This window comes from Camelina sativa, chromosome 5, assembly GCF_030686135.1.
Source record: "Camelina sativa cultivar CO46 ecotype springtype chromosome 5, ASM3068613v1".
Lineage (NCBI taxonomy): Eukaryota > Viridiplantae > Streptophyta > Magnoliopsida > Brassicales > Brassicaceae > Camelina > Camelina sativa.
Window position 1 is genome coordinate 14513297 of NC_141884.1, and position 20108 is coordinate 14533404.

A 20108-nucleotide genomic window follows, 5' to 3' on the forward strand; every position below is an offset into this window, starting at 1 on the left:
ACTATTATTATCTGAAATTTTACTTAACATAAATCCAAAAAAATAATTCTAATTATTTTATTTATATATAAATTTTTTTGAAAGTAAATGACTAAATAATATCAGATACTTTAATTATTACTTAAGGGGATATTATATTTATTTTATCTGAATTTTAATTTTTTGTTATTGATTAATATTATATATATTAAATTAATTCATCATTTTCTTAAAAACATTTAGCAAAATTTAGAATATCTACTTTACACAGTATTTTTAGAAATAGTTTGGTCAAATGAATTAATTTAGTTATATTTTATTTATTTTAAATATTTTAAATAAAATTTTAATTAAGAATAAAATAGTCATTTTGTGCCATATATAAGATACAATTCAAAAATTTTAAAAATTTAGTATAGATTTCAAATTTACTACTAAAATTAAAGTATGTATTCAAAATTTTACGGTCAAAGTAAAAGAAACCTAGTCCCTTCTATGGACGCCAAAGTAGTAGAGCAGCCACGGCAGAAGGATGGGATGGAGAAGAAGAGGAAGAATCTTATTCCTCCGTCGTCGTTGTCATCACTTCCAAATGAAATCCTTTTGAGCTGTTTAGCTCGCATCTCGAGATATCACTACCGCTCCTTCTCTTTAGTCTCCAAGACCCTCCGCTCTCTCATATCTTCCCCAGAGCTCTATCAGTCTCGCTCCTGGATTGGAAACACAGAGCCTTACCTCTACTTATGCCAACGCTTACCCCCTTATGATCGCTGGTTCCTTGTTAATCAAACCATAGTCACCAACGGCCGTATTAAGGATGATGGGTTGAGCTTATCACCCATAGCACCTTCTCCCTCTGCTCCATCCAAGCCGTCCGCTGTAGCCGTAGGTTTCGAAATCTACCAAATGGGCGGAACCATTAACGACGACAAGCGGCCATCCTCGGCCGTTCATGTGTTTGATTGTCGGACTCACACGTGGCGGGATGCTCCTAACATGTTGGTGGCAAGGAAACGCGCCAAGTCTGCTTTTATAGACGGCAAGATTTTTGTTATTGGAGGAACAAAGGACTCAAAATCCTCCTCCATGAACTTGGCTGAGGTTTACGATTTAAACTCTCAGACTTGGAAGCCACTGCTTAGCCCTTGTGATGACGCTAAAGTTCAGCTTCGTAGAGGACAACTTTACGTTAATAGTAAGCTTAAAACGTGTGAATATGATTCAAAACAAGGAAGATGGAAGGATTCTCCAAAGGCGAGTTTGAGCAAAGGACCTTGGTGCATTATAGAAAATGTAAACTTTAGTGTTTTTGGGAGTGGGTTAATGTGGTATGACTCAGAGCGTAGTGACTGGTTCGTGGTTAAGGTTTTGGAAAAAAATTTCTATTTAGTGTGGTATTTACTGTCCTAGATTAGCTAACTATTGTGGGAAACTCGTAATTCTACGGGAGCTTCTCATTCCAGTGCAGCCATGGCAGGGGCAAATACCTTTCTGCCAAAAAGACAAGAAGAGTATTTGGTGTGAGGTAATTAGGTTGGAGAAGCGCCTCGGCTTTTCTGGATTAGAGATTTGGGGGATACTTGAACAGTCGAATGATGTGCTTACACTCCACATATCATATAAGTTCTTGAGCTGTATCACCCTTTGATTAATTTGTAACAAAGGCAATCACTGAGAAGGCAATCATGGATGGATGGTGAGTATCTCGATTTAGTCTCTATAAAGTTCCTGTAGTTTTTCTTTCTGCATATTAAATATATGTAGTCTATGAATGGCTAAATTCAGTTCCATGGAACCTCTCACACACTCTTATGCTCTGTTTCTATACTCTGTTTTAACAGAAGCATGGAGTTACTCTCTCTGTCTCTCTTGTTCTTTGATAAAAACAAAAAACGTTTTGGAAAGAGAGAAGAGAGAGTTGTCTACTTTTCTTACAACACCATACAAGCACCAAAATGCTTCACAACAATGTTGATAATTCTGTCCGTGCATGCTCCACAGAAAAGAATACAATAAATACAAATTCTTTTTTTGGTTGTTTAAAACTTTAAATGTTACATATTTGTCAACAAATGGAAAATATTTCACAAAAGTTTGCAAAAACAGAGACATAAATAAGCCCACGTTACAACATAAGAAACAGAGAAAACAAAGTTTGTGAATGAGTGAAGCCCATGAGATTCGATCTACGAACAGAACACCACCTATTCAGCATTCCTCCTAACTTTGAATCAAGAGAGAAATATGCTGCAAGAAAATAAAAAACAAAGGGACTTAGTGTTATGACTTAATAGAGCTAGCATATTTGTTATTTTTACATACCTCCATGAACCAGTTTCTACGCTCTGAGTCATCCAACATTAACTTACTCCTAAAAACACTAAAGTTTAGTGTTTCTACAAGGTTTTAGGTAATGTAATTCTACGGGAAACTCGTAATTCTACGGGAATTTCTCATTCCAGTCTGCAGGAGTTTGTAACAAGGCAATTACTGAGAATACTGATTTTTTGATTGAACGTCAAAATATTTTTATGTCAGCAGATACAAAAGTGGAAAGTTAAACCCTGACCTTTAAATCTCCAAGCTCAATAGTCCGGTTCTAATTCGTGGCGTGGTGAACATCTCAACCATCTTTATCAACTAGAGATGAAACTCGCGCGTTGCGCGGGATTCTTTGTTATTCTATTGACCATTCTATTTTATTTTTGAGAAAATATCAATAAAAGCATGAAGTTAGTAAAAATATTAATTAAATTGTCAATTTTTATTACTTTTTAACGTTAAATCGCAAACTTTTGTTAATTTTGCCAAATAAAACACATAGTTAAGTCAACTGACGGATATATTTTATAGGATTAAGTCAACGTCGGTAAGATCCGTTAAACAGTAAAATGACGTCGATTTGTAATATTAAAAGAAAAACATGATATGGTGATTCGAACCTGCCACATGTTGGATGAGTTAATCAATACTTAACCAAACACATATTTATATATTTTTTGGTAATCTCTTAATTGGACTTTCTCCTTCTCACGATCGATAGAACCGCGTACTTATCAGTAAAATTTTCTTTCTTCCTCATTTAAGCGTTTCCATTGACCAATTCCAATATGATTTTTTTTTCTATTTCTCCATTACGATTTATCAAATTTTAATTCTATCTCACATTCTAGATTTCGTGGCGGAGATCACCATCTCCTCGCTGAGACATTCCCATGGATGGCAGTGGAGTTCAGATGACGATTCCCACGGAATCCATTGGCGGCTTAAATCTGAATTTGAGAAAAAGCTAAGGTTCAAATTCTTCGACAATATATATATTTTTTGTTATGTAAAATTGTCAATATACGCAGCGGCTCTGTTATTTTATTTTTAACTTACAAACGACGTCGTTTCACTGTTTAACAGAAGTTATCAGCGTTGACTTACATTGTAAAATTCATCTGTTAATTGACTTAACTATGTGTCTAATTTGGTAAAGTCAATAAACATTTGTGATTTAACTGAAAAAATAATAAAAGTTGACAATTTAATTCACCATAAGCAAAGTTGAGCCTTTTTAAAAACGTTTTTACTATATAACTTCATGCTTTTAATGACATTTTTCTCTTTTATTTTTATACACATTTTATTTATTTTTCCTTTCCTATGTGTTTGTGTATGGTGTAAGCTGTTATTCTCTTTCATATATATCTATATTGTATTATTAAGGCCTCAATATATATGTGGCCAAAATGGGCCATTTTTACTTGGCGATTATCCAAAGATTATTTATTACCTTGTTGGGCAGTTCTTGTTTTATTATAGGATTTTACCGTATTTTGTGTTAATTTTCTGGTAGCTTTGTTCTGAAATGAGAGTGTCCGTACTTAATTATCTTCTTCATCCAGTCATTCTTCGTGACTATTTTTGTCCTTTTCCTTTGAATTCGATTGTTCATCATCCATGCATGCATTTTTCTTTCAATTTAGGAGAGTGGTTGATTGTTTGATTGGTGATGCTTCTGGTAAGTCATGGGAAGACTGTTCATTGAGTCTATTTTGGTTTCGCTTGCTGGTGGAAGCTAAATAGGTTGTTTAGTAGATTAGATTGTTGTTATTTTTATTTTGATGCTCGTTAATAGTGTATTATTCTATGTGTTGTTGTAAAGAGTTTCGTTTCTTTTTGTTTGGTTTATCTAGTTATTAAGTTGATTTCTATGAATCTAAAAGATTAAACTGTGTTGGTCCAACCTCCATTTTGTTTAAATTTTGTTTTCTATGAATCTAAAATATACATAGAAATACCATTTTGTTTTCTTTTCCTGTATATTTCGAAATTTTTTTACTGGTTTTGATGTAAAATATTAAGTTGATGGTTTATCTTAGAATCATGTCGATTAAAAATGTTTTGATAGTGATATTTCTACGTTTTTAATATTTTGTCATCAAAATACTTATGTTCTGGAAAATTAAATAAAAAAGAGTAGACTTATAAAACTGGATAAAGCCCACATAATTTCAAATTAGAGACAAAGTCCACAAAATTTATAAAAAATTATGCTGAAGTGGAGCTCTCTAATGAGAGAAGACTCTGCTATTATATATATGATTTGAATCTTACAATAAAACCTGTATCTTTCTTGTCATCTCACTACATAGTTTTACGTGTTAAAAGGTCCAAACAATTTTATTTTGTTGTGTATGAGGAGTCTCTACCACATAATGCTTGAAATAACAAATAAATGTCGTTTATAAGAAATATATTTTTCGTCTAGAAAATATATAATTCAGAGAAGCAATTAATTAAGCATTGGGCAGTTTTTATATTATCACTCCAAGTCTCTAAATAAAGCTAATCAATCCTCTCGACTTGTGGGGATGATTCAGTTAGAACACAGTAGAAACTAAATTGTACTAAGACTAGCTATATGGATATCAGGATATAGAAACCATATGTCTCTATGGGAGAGTGTTTTTTTCAAAGCTACCCGGATGGTGAACAGAAAAGTTTTCCAGATCACTGGATCATTGATAATTATTATATAACTTTTATTAAATAAATTTTATGAACTGGCAAATCATGGACTGGTTATACACAGAAGTTTTCTACCAGTAGTAAATCATTATGTTTTCTCGTAGTATATATATACGTAAGATAAAAAATAATATCTTATATTAGTATTTTTGTAACATTTTTCACATATAAATCATGTTTTAGAAACAATTACCATTAAAACGCTAATGCAGTTAATTAGTTACCAAAATTTCAAACTCAGTTATATAACATAATAGGTTGCTTCTTAGCGTCATTTATATAACTTAAGCCAACATAGCATGAGAAGCGCCAACCAAGTCCGGTTCCATGTGTGATGTCACTCTGCGATAATTTACATGGATACAAATATATTGTTGTTGTTGTGAATACAAAACATTGAAGAATCAACAACTTTAGATCTCCATCGGCGTTGATTTAAATTTCCTATCTACGCTAATTCTTCAAGTCAATATATTATGTCGTCTCTTTAAATTATTACAAATTCTACATTGCACAGTTTGTATGAGTGGTTCTAAAATGATGGTAGTTAAAAATTAATTTATATGTTAGTGTAACTATACTTTTATGTAAAACTCTTTTGTTTTACTTTTAAAATTAAGTATTTTTTTTTTTTTTAGTTAGTTTAATTGTCACAATTACGTTTAGTTTTGAACTTTATGGTACAATCAACTCACTAGTGTAACTAGTACATCAATGTTTAAATTTGAACTTTATAACTAATGAAACTGAATATCCTAGAAAATAATCTAGCCAAACTTTAAATTTGAACTTTATGACTAATGAAATTGAATATCCTAAAAATAATTTAATTTGTTGACAAAAAAAAATAAAAATAATCTAATTTTCAGTTTGGAGGATTTATTATTGAAGTTTGGACAAAACTGAGGTAAAATATGCACAACAATTCGGTCTTTTTTGTGTTGTTGTTGTTGTTAAAGTACAACAATTCGGTCTTGTGAAATTAAGAATCTATAAGGTAAAATAAAAAGTGAGTGATGTGCAGGTTTGGTGGCATCACTACAGTTTAAGTGTGTGAGCTAGTAATCTGGTATCTGTTTACGTACGAACACAATACAATAGAACCTCTATAAATTAATACTCTTTAAATTAATACTCTCTATAAATTAATAAATTCTTCCGATTCCGAGTTGGGACGGTATAAAAAATGATACATTTCGATAAAATAATAAGATAATAATTTTTTTTGGAAACCTAAGTAAAAATATGGTCCCATCAATATCATAAATTAATAATCATATAAACTGATATATATATATATATATATCTAAGAAAATCTAGTGAAATATGACTCTATTGTTGTTTGTCTATTCTTGAATTTACATTCTTGTTGGAGCTCATCTCTAATTTTTATATTGTTGTATTTTCAAATCGCATCCATAAATTGTGAAGAGACATAAATGCGATAATTGCTTATTTAGTAATTGGTTTTAAAGGTACCATGAAAGATAGTAGTAACAATTTTTTCTAAACTCCAAACTTCTAACATTTCTCATATTTACCTAGATAATCTATTAAAAAGTTGACATTCATCCTATTACGATAACCAAGATTATAAATTAAGAAAATTCTTTAAAAATGTGAATGATAACAAAAGTATCTTATTTTGTAATAGAAAATTTTCATAATGAAATGAGAAAATCTCTTCATAAATTAATAATATATTAATTTATCGATAAATTCATAATTATTAATTTATCGATAAATTAAAACCTCTATAAATTAATAAAATTTCATGGTCCCGATCTTATTAATTTATAGAGGTTTTACTGTAGATTAATTCGACATTTTCCTACCACCCAGATTATCCCAAAAAATTGAATATGGGTGAAAACTTCTTAAAGCAATTATACTAGTTAGATATATATGGCTAGGGCTGTCATTAATTAAGATCATTGATGCAGTGATGGTGACGTAGTTTTTAAAACATAGTCAGTGGGCTCACTCAACAATATTATGGATTCATAGGCAAAAAAAATATTTTGCACAAAAAAAAAGGGGAAATTGGCAAGAGTAACTAAAAAAAACTAAAATTAAATAACTAACTACTCTAACCATAAACCTAATATATTCTCTATATAATATATAATATATACCATATTAATTTTATTATATTTTCTGGTATACCCACTCCTATAACCACCAACCACACTCCTTCTATTTCCTAGCAACAACCTTCTACCACCATCACTCCACCTCCAGCCACCTGACCACTGCCGGAAAACCGCTGGAGTACCGCCGAACCACCGCCGGGCAACCACCAGAACATCGCCAGACAATCGCCGAAACATTGCTAGAATATTGCCGTAGTACCGCTGGAGTATCGCCGAAGTACCGCCGGAGTACTGCCGGATCACCGTCCACCACCACCGCTGTTCACCCTATCCACCACTACCCTCAAATTATAAGACCCAAAATAGTAATTTACCCTGCTCTTGATCCTAAATATCTAATTTTTTTAAATAGATGGCTATATTATTTATTACTTTTTTTTTTGGCTACTCAGCAAATTCACCCAAACACTATCCTATAAATTTTGACATTTATAGATATTTTTTTTATAAAAACATTTTTTATGTAATATCAGCAATATCATTAGTTACTACAATAAAAAGTAATGCCCATTTTAGAGAGAGACATTTACTTTAACATATGAAAGAAACTAATTTTCTTACATTTGACATATATATGCTTGTGGATGAAAGAAACTACTATTCTTAAATGTCACATTTGACATATATATGCTTGTGGATGAAAGAAACTACTATTCTTAAATGTCACATTTGACATATATATGCTTGTGGATGAAAGAAACTACTATTCTTAAATGTCCGGTTTTTGTTAATTATAATTATAGTGGGTTTAAATTAATCTAAACTATTTGTGAAGTTGACAATAGAGTACTTCTTTTGTGGGAGTAAAGTAAAGCACTAGAAGATTTCGACATTTGCTTTAAAAAAAACGAAAGCGAGAAAACTAGAAAATATACATAGCAAAAGTTGTTAATCTATCTATTAATACTTTGTTAACCATTTTTTATGTTCCTCACAAAAAAATTCTAATCTTTACTCTCTACTTGGCATCCCATTAATGTGTTATGCAAATGCAATAGAGGCAGAGCCGGTGAAGGGTACACTCCACATATCATATAAGTTCTTGAGCTGTATCACCCTTTGATTAATTTGTAACAAAGGCAATCACTGAGAAAACTGATTCTTGATTACATGGATTCATGGATGGATGGTGAGTATCTCGATTTAGTCTCTATAAAGTTCTTGTAGTTTTTCTTTATATTATCACTCCAAGTCTCTAAATAAAGCTAATCAAACCTCTCGACTTTTGGGGACGATTCAGTTTCAACACAGTAGAAACTAAATTGTACTAAGTCTATATAAATATAGAAACCATATGTCTCTATGAGACAGTGTTTTTTTCAAACCTACTCGGATGGTGAACAGAAAAATCTTCCGGATCACCGGATCAATGGAAAGAACTTGTCAGTCCACGGTTCAACTCATTAATAATTATTATATGCTACAAGAAAATAAAAGTGAATGGTTGCTATTTGCTTAGTCAGATAAACTTACATTAGCTGCCTCCAAAATTGTTCTCAAGCTTAAAAAAAAGAAGAAGCTTATATCTTCAATAAAACACCAAGGTAAGAATAAGCAATACAAGTAATAATTGACGCAGTCTCTTCAATAATCCACCAATTTCTCATCTCCTTTCCCTTGAGAAATCGTCACTTCTCCCACCCAAGATTATTGACGATGATAACACCAATGTCAAAAGATTTTCTATCAATCCCACATTTCTTCTTTGGAGTTCAATAACCTAATAAGAACAATGGCACATTTAAATTCAAACATTTTGTAATTATATTTGTTCTTGGCTAATCAAGAAAAGTCAATACCTTTTCTCAGTCCATCCTTGTATAGAGGCCAATGCTAAGTTTAACAGTTTCACACAGAGGGCTTTGTGGTTAAGTTTCTTAGCGTCATTGGCAACTTAAGCCAACATAGCATGAGAAGCGCCAACCATGCAAGTCCGGTTCCATTTGTGATGTCACGACTCACAATGTATTGGTGAAACAAAACCCAAGTGAAACATAAATTATGTATCGGTCGTGTGATCCTCCTAGTGTTGAGTGTTGACCAAGTCTTGTTCATATTCTAAATAAGAGTTTTTTTTTTTGGATTTGGAAAATAGATCATTGATACTAAAGAGAGATTGTTCTGCCTTTGAGTGTCCAAATTTCTTCAAACTGTTTCTAACCTTGAAGTTGTTTCTCGAGTGATGTTGTTTGGAGACAAGAAACTTCATGAATTACGCATAATAAAAGTAAAAACACGAATGAACTCACATAAATTATTACAATTCGGATAAAAAAAATATCACATCATCAGAATTTAGACAGTTCCAGTTAGAACATTAAAGTAAAGAAAGAAAGAAACAAAACTATAATGACCATAAATATATTCAATCTTATATTTTAAATTATTTGAGCTTTAATGAGTTTTAGAATTGTTTTAATGATTTTTTTGTGAATATAATTTTTTTTTTTTTGATTTATTGTACAATCTCTTCGAATTCCACTTTAAGACCATGAGATTCATATATTTGTAACTTTAACTTAAGATCCTTTAAAGATATTAAAATCCAATGCTTAAAATATTTCCAATAACCGAATATTTTAAAGTATTTTACAACTTACTAGTTAAATAATATATAAATTATATTAAAAACTGTTTTCATAATTGAACAACTTAGAATGTGTTATGGTTATTTAATACAAACTATCAAATGTTTAATTTGTATACACCCTTTTTCCTTGTCAATCTAAGCGCGAACTTTGTTTCTTTCTGTTGGAGAGAATCTCTTTAAATTCTTCAAACAAATAAGACTTCTATTTATGAACCGTTATATCAAATGGCAATTGAAGTGTGCCATATGACTCATATCTCCTCAAACTCTGATATTTTACAATCTAATCCTTGAATAGAAAACTTGTAACATATTGGCAACATAAAACAAAAAAACCGTTGAAACCCATTTTCAATCTTTATGAATTCTGGTCTGGACGATTTATTATTAAAGTTGGAAAAAAAATGAGATAAAATTATTTACAACAATTCGGTCTGTTTTTTTTCAAAATACAACAATACGGTCTTATGAAAATAAGAATCTACAAGGTAAAATAAAAAGTGAGCGATGTGGTTTAGTGGCATCATTACAATTTAGGTGTGTGAGTAATCTGAGATATCTTTCTACGAACACAAAATATTAAGGGCAATTGTCATAAATATTAATTCAACCTTTTCGTACCATCCAAATTATCCTAAAAAATTGAATATGGGTCAAAACTTCGTCAAGCAATTATACTAGTTAAAATATGCATAGGAGGTTAATACTGTAATTAATTAATATCTTTGATGCACTGATGGTGCCGTATGCAAAAAAATAGTGTAATTAATACATAGTGTGGACTCAACAGCATTATGGACTCGTAGGCAAAAAAAACAAAAAAAAAAAGATATGTTGAGATTTAGTACATTTTTCAAAACCTAATAAACCAATACATTTAGAGGGGAATGATTTTAATAGATTTAGATATCCAAATAAAAATTATCAATTATTGATTTTAAAATACTTATCAAAATTATGTGTTATTGGTTTTATGATTTACAAATACTTGTTAAAATCTAAAGTTATTCATTTAATGATTTGTTTTTGGATTTCAAAATCCACACTATGTTTTAAATGGACTTAAAAGTATAAAATAGAATGATTCAAATCCAAGGATAAAACATGTTATTTCAAAATCCATTTGTTTTGATTTTTAGAATTTACAATTCCATATGGATTTAGAAATCACCTCTCCAATTCCATATGGATTTACTATTTATAATTAGTAAAAACTACACATTTCACAGTTAAAACTTATTCATAAACCAACTTTGCCATCTCAAGAAAAATAAAATATTTATCAATCTATGCAATTTATACAAATTAGTCTTTCTATTATTATTACATACCCATTAAATCTAATGACTAAATTATTATCAGAACTATTAACCTTTAATTTTAATAACTAAATTACTGAAATTAGTAATGGTTCCTTATTAATTGTTGAAATAATTTTGTTTATGTATTGTTATCGTTCATTGTTAACGGAAAGAAGGATACACACGAGTAGCGACTCCGTCAGTGAAAAGATAAGCCCATAAGCAGCCGCCAAAAAGCCATCAGAAATGCTATAGTCCTCTGTTATGCGTAAAACAGCTAACAGAATCAGAATATGAAAGTAACTGCACACACATATTGCTGGAACGTAAAACCTCTTTATGGACTTGATAAGATCGTCCACAGCGGTGAAGAACCCCAAAGCACTCACCGGATTTTAGGAAGACAACGATGTTTGGAATCTGCGACGACGTCTGCAGCTGTGGCTATGGCTGTGGCGGCGGATTTGGCTGCTGATTATTACGATACCTGACTATCAATCGATAAATTTCGATGTGGTACAGTAGGTTGAAGCCAATGATTAAGGGATTGTTGTTTTCCACCGAATGTATTTTAAGATCCATGAGGAACTTAACTCCGGCTGATCCAGTTAACACGACAAGAAGAACCAAAGAAGAAACGCTGAGGTTGATAAGCTACATCAAGTGTATGTGAGAAGGAAGAAGGCAATACGTGTAGAGTAAGATGTTAACACATGTGAATTATACTTGTATATAAACTGAGAAATAGTATTGGAGAGAGTTATGTTGTTTGTGAGGAAACATATTGACAGCATGTGTCATCTGAGAGAACAAAATTTATGAATTAGCTGCATCTGGAGGCTCTTGTTACTAATTTGTATCGATCGTTCATATAATAAAAGGGGTTCTTTTCATATCAATTGGTGCGTCGTGATCTCGGATTGAGTCAATCAGTGAAACTAGAGTTCGAGCGATTGGGATTTTCCACAACTTTCGAGGGAGTTTACCGTGAAGATGGTTATGGAGATAGGACCGGTTCGTGAATTATCAGCAACATAGCTTCGCTAGCCGATGTCTACGATCAATTAAGTGAGATGTGCAACTCGGAAGCTAAGATGGAGACAATAATTGAATCTTTGTGGGTTCGCAGATGAGTTCCAAGATTGAGTGTTTGGTGAAGGACATGAACGTTCGCGAGCAAAAATTGGAGGATTTTCGGAAGGAAGTTGGATCTGGTTCTCAATTCCTTACCCAGAATTGAAACAGTCTGTGAAGTGGGTGGATCAAGCCAATATGTGCCATCTCAATCACAAGATTGCCGCAATCAGGTACGTCCTTCAGTCTCGTAACCTTGCCATAGCATCACTAGGCCTGGTCTTAGAGAGAACTTAATCAAGAATGTAGAAATGGCAGTCTTTGATAGTGCTAGGGTCTACGCTTGGGTTTCTCTTGTGGAGCGATTCTTTCGTATTGGTGGATACAATGATGCGGAAAATCTAGTTTTGGTGTCTGTGAGTTTAAGCGGAGAGGCGTTGAGCTGATATAATTGGGTGGTTAACACGAGACAGTTTGAGAGTTGGTTACAGTTTAAGTCTAGCTTGATGCTGAGATTTGGCAATATGAAGATGTGTGGTCCAAGTCAGAGCCTATTTTGCACCAAACAAACAAGAACTCTAGCCGATTATATACAGAGATTTGAGGACCTTTCATCAAAAGTATCTGGGTTGGATGAACATAAGCTTGAAGGGATAATTTTAAATGGTAGCACAAGAAATGCAAGAACTTGTCCACATGCAGAAGCTGCGTAACTTGCCAGAGATAGTGGCTGAGGCGAGAGTCATGGAATCAAGCATTATGTGAAGTGTTGTTACGAAAGAATTGATGATAGCCAATAAGGAGAATAAGAAAAATTACAGTTCTGAATACAAAGGGAATTCCCATTACAATCCTAATAGTTGGAAGACAAAGACTCTTTTTCACTGAAGCTATATGAGGTAATGAAAAACCAGTTGGTAGAGTGGAGTCAAGACCAAGACGGCACAATACAAATGCCGAACTGGATGAAAAAGAAGAAAAGAGATTTGTTTTAAGTGTGATGGTCCATGGCCAAGAGAACATAAGTGTCCTAACAAAGAATTGAGAATAATGACAATACTCAATGGCTATGAGGTGAAAGTCTTGGATGAAAACAATGAAGCATATATAATCGAGGAACCTGTAAGGGAATGCATGGCCTTATTATTTTCGTCCTTCGGAAGGATTTATGGCCCAACAACCACCAAAGTAAGGGGATCAATTGGCAGAGATGGCATAGTGATCATGTTGGACAGTGGTGCATCCCACAATTTTATCTAACCAGCTGTAGTGAAGAAACTGAGGCTCATATGTAGAGAAGATCATAATTTAAATGTTAAATTGGGAACATGCATCATGGTGAGTTGATATATCTATATTTTGTCTCTCCTTAGCATATATTTATCATGCATTTAGTTAGGATGACTCATTGTTTTGCATCATTTTCTAGTATTTTCTATACACTTTGCAAGTCTAGGTAGTTCTTGCTTCATCCTCGCATACATTGTGCATTTCAGAGTACTTCAGGTATCTAGGGGACGTCGGAAACGCATCACTCTCCAACCCGCCGTTCGAGCCACTCTCCGACCCGCCGTTCGAGCCACTCTCCGACCCGCCGTTCGATCCACTCTCCGACCCGCTATTTGAGCCACTCTCCAACACACTGTTCGAGCTGTTCCAATCGAGTGGGATTTAGCTTTCGACGTCTTCATCAAAGTTGTATGGAATTGAGTCATTTTCCAATGCCGTTTATTTCAAGCCAATCGGAGGTGTGGTTCAAGAGTTATCATCGTTTTAGTGGATGCGTATACACCCAACTCGAACCAAAACCACTCTGGATCGAGCCAACACCACTCTGGTTTGAGCCAACACCACTCTGGTTCGAGCCAACACCCCTTCACTCCACCCAGTCGACCTCGCTCGAGCCAGCCTCACCACGCATCACTCGACCTCACTCGAGCCATCTAGATCGAGCCAACACCGACTCGTTCGCACATGTCAGGAAGACGTTCTGTCTTACACGCTTCAGGAGATTCCCAAACCGACTCTTCACCTTGTCGTTTTAAGTTTTTGGGATTTACATGTTTTTACTATAAATACATTTTGTTAAGTCTTGGTTTGAGACATCTTTTATCTCATATTGTTCTATTCCTTAAGGTTTTACCTAGCCACCAAATACGTTCTCAGACTTTGTAATCCGACATCTTGGAGTTTATTTAGTATTTTGCGTTTGATTTCTTTTTCAAGTTGTTCATCTCATTTTTATCTATCTTACAATGCTTGATTCAATGTTTTCTGAGTTTGTATCATTGATGATGATTTTCGGATCTGAGTAGTGTGGTAGTTCTTGAGGATGGGATAGATTAGGTGGAGGATCTTAGGATGTAGAGTGTTTGAGCTTTGATTTGTATGATTCCCTTCTGGACTAGAGTTAGAAATAATTGTTTCTCTCTGATCAATTGGAACTAGGTCTTAGACATTTCCGCACCCAAAAGATGTTTGATGAAATGTCTAACCAACTAGTGCCAGAGACTTACGTTCCTAGCCTAAGAGATTAGTTGTCTAAGTTGTTTGTTGACGTGAATAAACTTGTTTTTCATGCCATGCTTGATCATGTTTCTCTAGCGAGAGCTAGGTTTGGAAGTGGTTGAGTTTGATTAGCTTCTGTCAAGAGATTGGATTAGCTAAGAAGTGATGTTCATTGTTTAGGGATGGTTTCCTTCTGACATGTTAAACACTCCATAGACAAGGATACTCCACCGACATCGATTACTCTCATCCTTAGGACTTCTTTCTTTCTGATTTTTATTGCATTCTTGAGACTGTTTCGTTTCCTGCTATTTAGTTCATGCTTATACTCGTTTTCGTTTTTACTCAAGTTCGCTTCTTGTCATACATTTTCTATTATGGTTTTGTGACTCATTTACGTTTTGCATTCTGATCATTATAGGATTGTTAGATATAAAACCACTCTTTGAATTGGCTTGACTTGTGATTCCTTGATTGCATCTCAATTGTTAGTAAAGTTTCCCAACTGGATTGACACCTTAAGTATTACAACTGCATAAGGTTAATTGAACCTGCTAGGATATACAAAAATCCTAGTATCATGAATGGGTTAGGAGTATGTGAGAAGGTGACTTTTTCAGCTCAAAATTTGGAATTTACAACCAATTTCATTGTTCTTAAATTGGGTCAGATTGATGTCATTCTGGGAGTATACTGGCTAAGAACCTTGGGTGATTGTAAGGTAAAGTGGGAAAATAACGAGATGTCCTTCCTCTATAAAGGTCAAACAATTTATCTAAGAGGTGAATCTGACTTGGATACTTCAAAGATATCTTTGAAATCATTGTCGAGTGGGTTTAAAGTCAACACAAAAGGGATAGATTTGGAGTTGTGTAATCAGTAGCTAGTCCAGTCCAGTCTGAGATACATCCGTTAGACATCGAGATTAAGACAGTGTTATCACAGTTTGACTGCGTTTTTGAGATCTCTACTTCCTTACCACCCATTAGAGGAAGAGAACATTCTATCAATCTAACTCCAGGGACTTCAGCTGTGAGTGTTAGACCCTATCTTTATTCCCACGCATAGAAGGAAGTAATGGAAAAGATGGTGAAAGAAATGTTAGACTCAGGTATTATAAGACCAATTCAGAGTCCTTTTTCCAGTCCAGTACTTTTGGTTAAATAAAGGACAACAGTTGGAGATTCTGTGTCGATTACAGGGCACTTACCGAGTCACAGTTCCTGACAAATTTCCAATACCTATGATTGACCAACTCTTAGATGAGCTTAATGGAATATCATGTTGGTATGCTAGGAGGACATTCGGGGTGCTAAAAACTGTTAAGAGGATTCAACAGTCATTCATTGGGAAAGTTTGATGAAAGACATCCAGAAGTTTGTATCTGAGTGTAATGTTTGCCAGCGACATAAGTACTTTACATTATCACCCGCTAGCTTGTTACAACCTTTGCCTTTGTCCAAACAAATTTAGGAGGATATTTCCATGAATTTTGTGGAAGGTTCACCCCGATCTCAAGGCAAGAATGTTATTTTGGTGATAGTTGGCAGATTGAGTAAGTACAGTCACTTCTTGAGTCTTAAACATTTGTTCTTGGCCTTTAATGTGGAAAAGTTATTCATCAAGGAAGTGGTGAGATTACATGGGTTTCCAGCATCTATAGTGTTGGATAGAAGAAACACATTTTTAAGTGTATTTTGGAAAGACTGCTTCAAATTATTTGGCACTAAACTCAAGTATGGTACAACATTTCACCCTCAGACATATGGTCAGACAGAAGTATTGAATAGATGTCTGGAGACCTATTTAAGATGTTTCGCTTCTACTCATCCCAAGACGTGGCATCAATATTTATCATGGGCGGAATTCTTGTATAATTCTTCTTACCATACGACATTGAAGTGTACTCCACTCAAAGTACTATATGGTTGTGACCCTCCTGCAATCTTGCGATTTGAGGAACAGTCGAATAAGGTATCAGAGTTGGAAGTGATGTTAAAGGAAAGGGATTTAATGCTGTCTCAGATTAAAAACCATTTGATTCATGTTCAACAGCTAGTGAAGAACAATGCAAACGTCACAGGGATATTGAACACAATGTGGGTGATTGTGTGTTCTTGAAGTTACGTCCTTATAGGCAACAATCAGTTTTTAAGAGAGCATGCCATAAGTTGGCAACCTAATAGTATGGCCTTTATGAAGTAATGTAGAACCTTGGTAAATCAGCATATCAATTGCAACTACCTGAAGGGACAAAGATTCATCCAATTTTTTATGTGTCTCAACTATAAAAAGTTTTGGGTGATCATCATCAAGTGATTCCCTTGCCAGAACTATTTAACGAGAATAACAAATTGGTAGTTGAACCTGTGGACGTATTGGAGACTCATTACAATGAGAAGGGCGTGTTGGAAGCATTGGTACATTGAAAAGGCCTTCCGGATCATGAAGACACTTGGGAGATTGTCCAAGATTTACAGACACAATTTTCAGCCTTTGCGCTTAAGGACAAACTACATTTTGAAGAGGGGGTATTGATAAGCTACATCAGATGTATGTGAGGAAGAAGGGAAGTCGTGCGGAGTAAGATGTTAACACGTGTGAATAATAATTGTATATAAACTGAGAAATAGTATTGGAGAGAGTTATGTTGTTTGTGAGAAAACAGATTGACAGCATGTGTAATATGAATGGAACAAGAGTTATGATCTAGCTGCGTCTAGAGGCTCTTGTTAATCACTTGTATCGATTGTTCATATAATAAAAGGAGTTATTTTCTTATCAGAGGTTAGCAACGAAGCCCCCATAGGTGGCGATCCATCCATCGATGCGTTCGGGCAGAGTAGGCATTAAAGAATCAGAATTAAAAAAAAAAATTTGTAGAATGAAGTAGTGTGGTTATCGTCATCGCATATTTTGAAGGTTTTTATAGCAGTCTTGACCAAGTTCGGTTAGTTACGTGAGTGATGGTTGCAGAATTGGTTTGTTAGTTGTATGAGCGATGGTTACAGTTTTGTTTGTTCAGATGACCATAAGTTAGTGAGAAATAGATATTGTAATCTCACAATTTAGGTAAATTTATAGTATATTTGATCCTTCTCTGGTGTATCTTTAAGTAAGCATGTGTTGGGCATTTTCCTTTACATAATTACTTATCATCATTTGGTTTTGAATATTAAGCAGTATGTGTTCAGGTACAAAACTTATTTGTTTAGGTAAAACAAAGTGGTCAGGAGTCAAAGAAGCTGGTCGAAGATGTTCACCACGCCCATGATTTATTAGACCTTAACTAGTGAACTTGGAGATTTTAGAGGTAGGGTTTGTTGGGGGTTGATGCATATTTATTCTTATGGCACATGTCATGTAGTTTTCATTATATTTGGTGTTATTGTACATGTTTTGAGTGTGAACTTTTGGTCTTGCTACGTACAACCACAAAAGATAGGACGGTAATCTCTCTATGATGTTCAAGGACCTTTTTTAATTGTAAAGAATGTATTGATGTAACTTATCCTACAACATAAATTGACATCATTTTTAGCTACCATATGGTCTTAGCATCTCTCTTCCTGTTGCTTATTTCCTTGGTCATTCATGGTACTTGTTGCTAGGAATACCTGTACACAGACTAATTCCATTTCTATGTTGTCTATAGGTGGAATCTTGTGAGTATCGTATTGCTGTTGTTCTTCAGAGACTCTGAAGTTCCTTAGCATCATTGTTTCTGTATTGAAGCACCGATACGACTCTTCCACAAGACATGTTAGTTCTGATGCTTGGCTAGCACTATATATTTTAACAACTTCGAAAGAAATTAAAAAGGCATGATGTGATTTCTTTACATGTTACCAAAGTAATTGAAACAAAACTGAAAGATGTTATTTTCCAGGTTTCCGATGATTAACTAACCGGCATATGCTTTTCAATTGTGTATTGAGATTGAAAATGTCAGCTGAAAACATGCCTACTCTGTATGTGGTTTTAGTGAGAAACGAAAGTTCAGATGAAGCCCCAATTATTATTTTATTTTTTGCCTTCAGATTAACAAACTTTCTTGTAGTATGGTCACTTTTCCTGATTCACAGCATGATAGCCTCCAAGATATCATCTATTGTGATTCATATGCAAGATATATGATATTAAAAGTAAACTTAACAATAGCTACTTAATCTTACAAAATATTCATGATTGGGTGGAATGGATGAAATGGGTGCAGATTTTTATGCTTCGTAATTGTGTTGTTTATGGAGGCAACTTTAGTATCTTTAGATTGTTGGAGTCTGAGAAAATATAATAACCTGCACCACATATTCATATTCCATAAAAATTGTAATATGGAAAATTTTGGACTGTTCAAATAAATATGGAAATTTTGAATGCATGTAATTTGCTTTTTCTATTCTAGAAATTAGAGTGTTATGAAGTTCAATTTTATTGTTAAGCTTTGTCCCTGTTTCAGGTACAAGAGTTTCTGGTATCAGTGTTCATGTTATCAGCTTTAACAAAAATGGCTATCAATATCCTTTATCTCTCTCTTTATTTCATTCTTTGTAAACTGATATATTTTTCTATGTGCTTTAATGCATGAAGTTTAGGCAAATCTTGGAGGATAAAGCAATATTTGTGTCAAGCAATACAAGGACTGCAATTTGAACAGAAACAAAGAGTAACTTGATTACCTCAATTTTACTTGAAACTGGTATGTACTTCACATGCTTAACTATAGTTTAGTCATGCATGCCTAGCTTCTATATCTCGTTCTCAGGATATAATAGACCATCAGGTGCTTTAATCCTATTATACAGTCTAAAGACTTGACCATGCTTGTAAGATACTTATGTGCAGATGTTGACTTCATTGCAAATCAGTCAACAAAGGCTAATCACTCTCTAGTAATCAAAATTTCTTTGGTAAGACGCCATTGATTACCAAGGTTGGTCTTGTTATACCCTCTTGTTCAGAAACTTTTTTCATTTGCAATAAGGCTGGCTTCTCATACATTTGGTTTAGTTCGAAACTGTAATTTTTGTGGATGCATTTGAATAGAAATATCGGATCTTTGTGGCAATTGATTGAATTCAGCTATCTGCAAAGTTTCACATTTTTTTTATGTTGTCATAAAATCTCTTGCATATATTGTGAAGTGAAAAACAAAAATCTTATAAGAACATGTATCTGCAATTAAGCTTGTAGAATTGATTGGTGTGATCAGGGGAATGGAGAATCCAAGCATTGTTTTTCTATCCTACGAGTAAAAAACGTAAATAAGAGGAAGGGAAGATACAATCTACGTAGAGGATGTCTATGACAAAGATTGGGAGTAGACCATCCCCTGTTCGTAAGAATATTAGTACGGGTAGGTCTATAACATGGTATTTCCTTGTCTTTACTAATGGACTTTTAGTCATCGAATTTGCTGCTCAATATTATGAACCTATCCCTAAACCGAATTCATATGGGTTAATTTCTCACGCTTTCTAGAATATT

The 20108-nt window shown here is 33.8% G+C and overlaps 1 protein-coding gene across 1 annotated transcript; it reads left to right on the forward strand.

Annotated features, from left to right (window-relative positions):
• The first annotated feature begins 474 nt into the window (after window positions 1-474).
• LOC104789250 (F-box/kelch-repeat protein At4g39560-like) lies at window positions 475-11530 on the forward strand. Its single transcript, XM_087512350.1, has 3 exons — window positions 475-1272; window positions 1370-1504; window positions 11393-11530. Exons 1-3 carry the CDS (start codon window positions 475-477, stop codon window positions 11528-11530), a joined length of 1071 nt encoding a protein of 356 aa, XP_087368476.1.
• Window positions 11531-20108: the final 8578 nt, after the last annotated feature.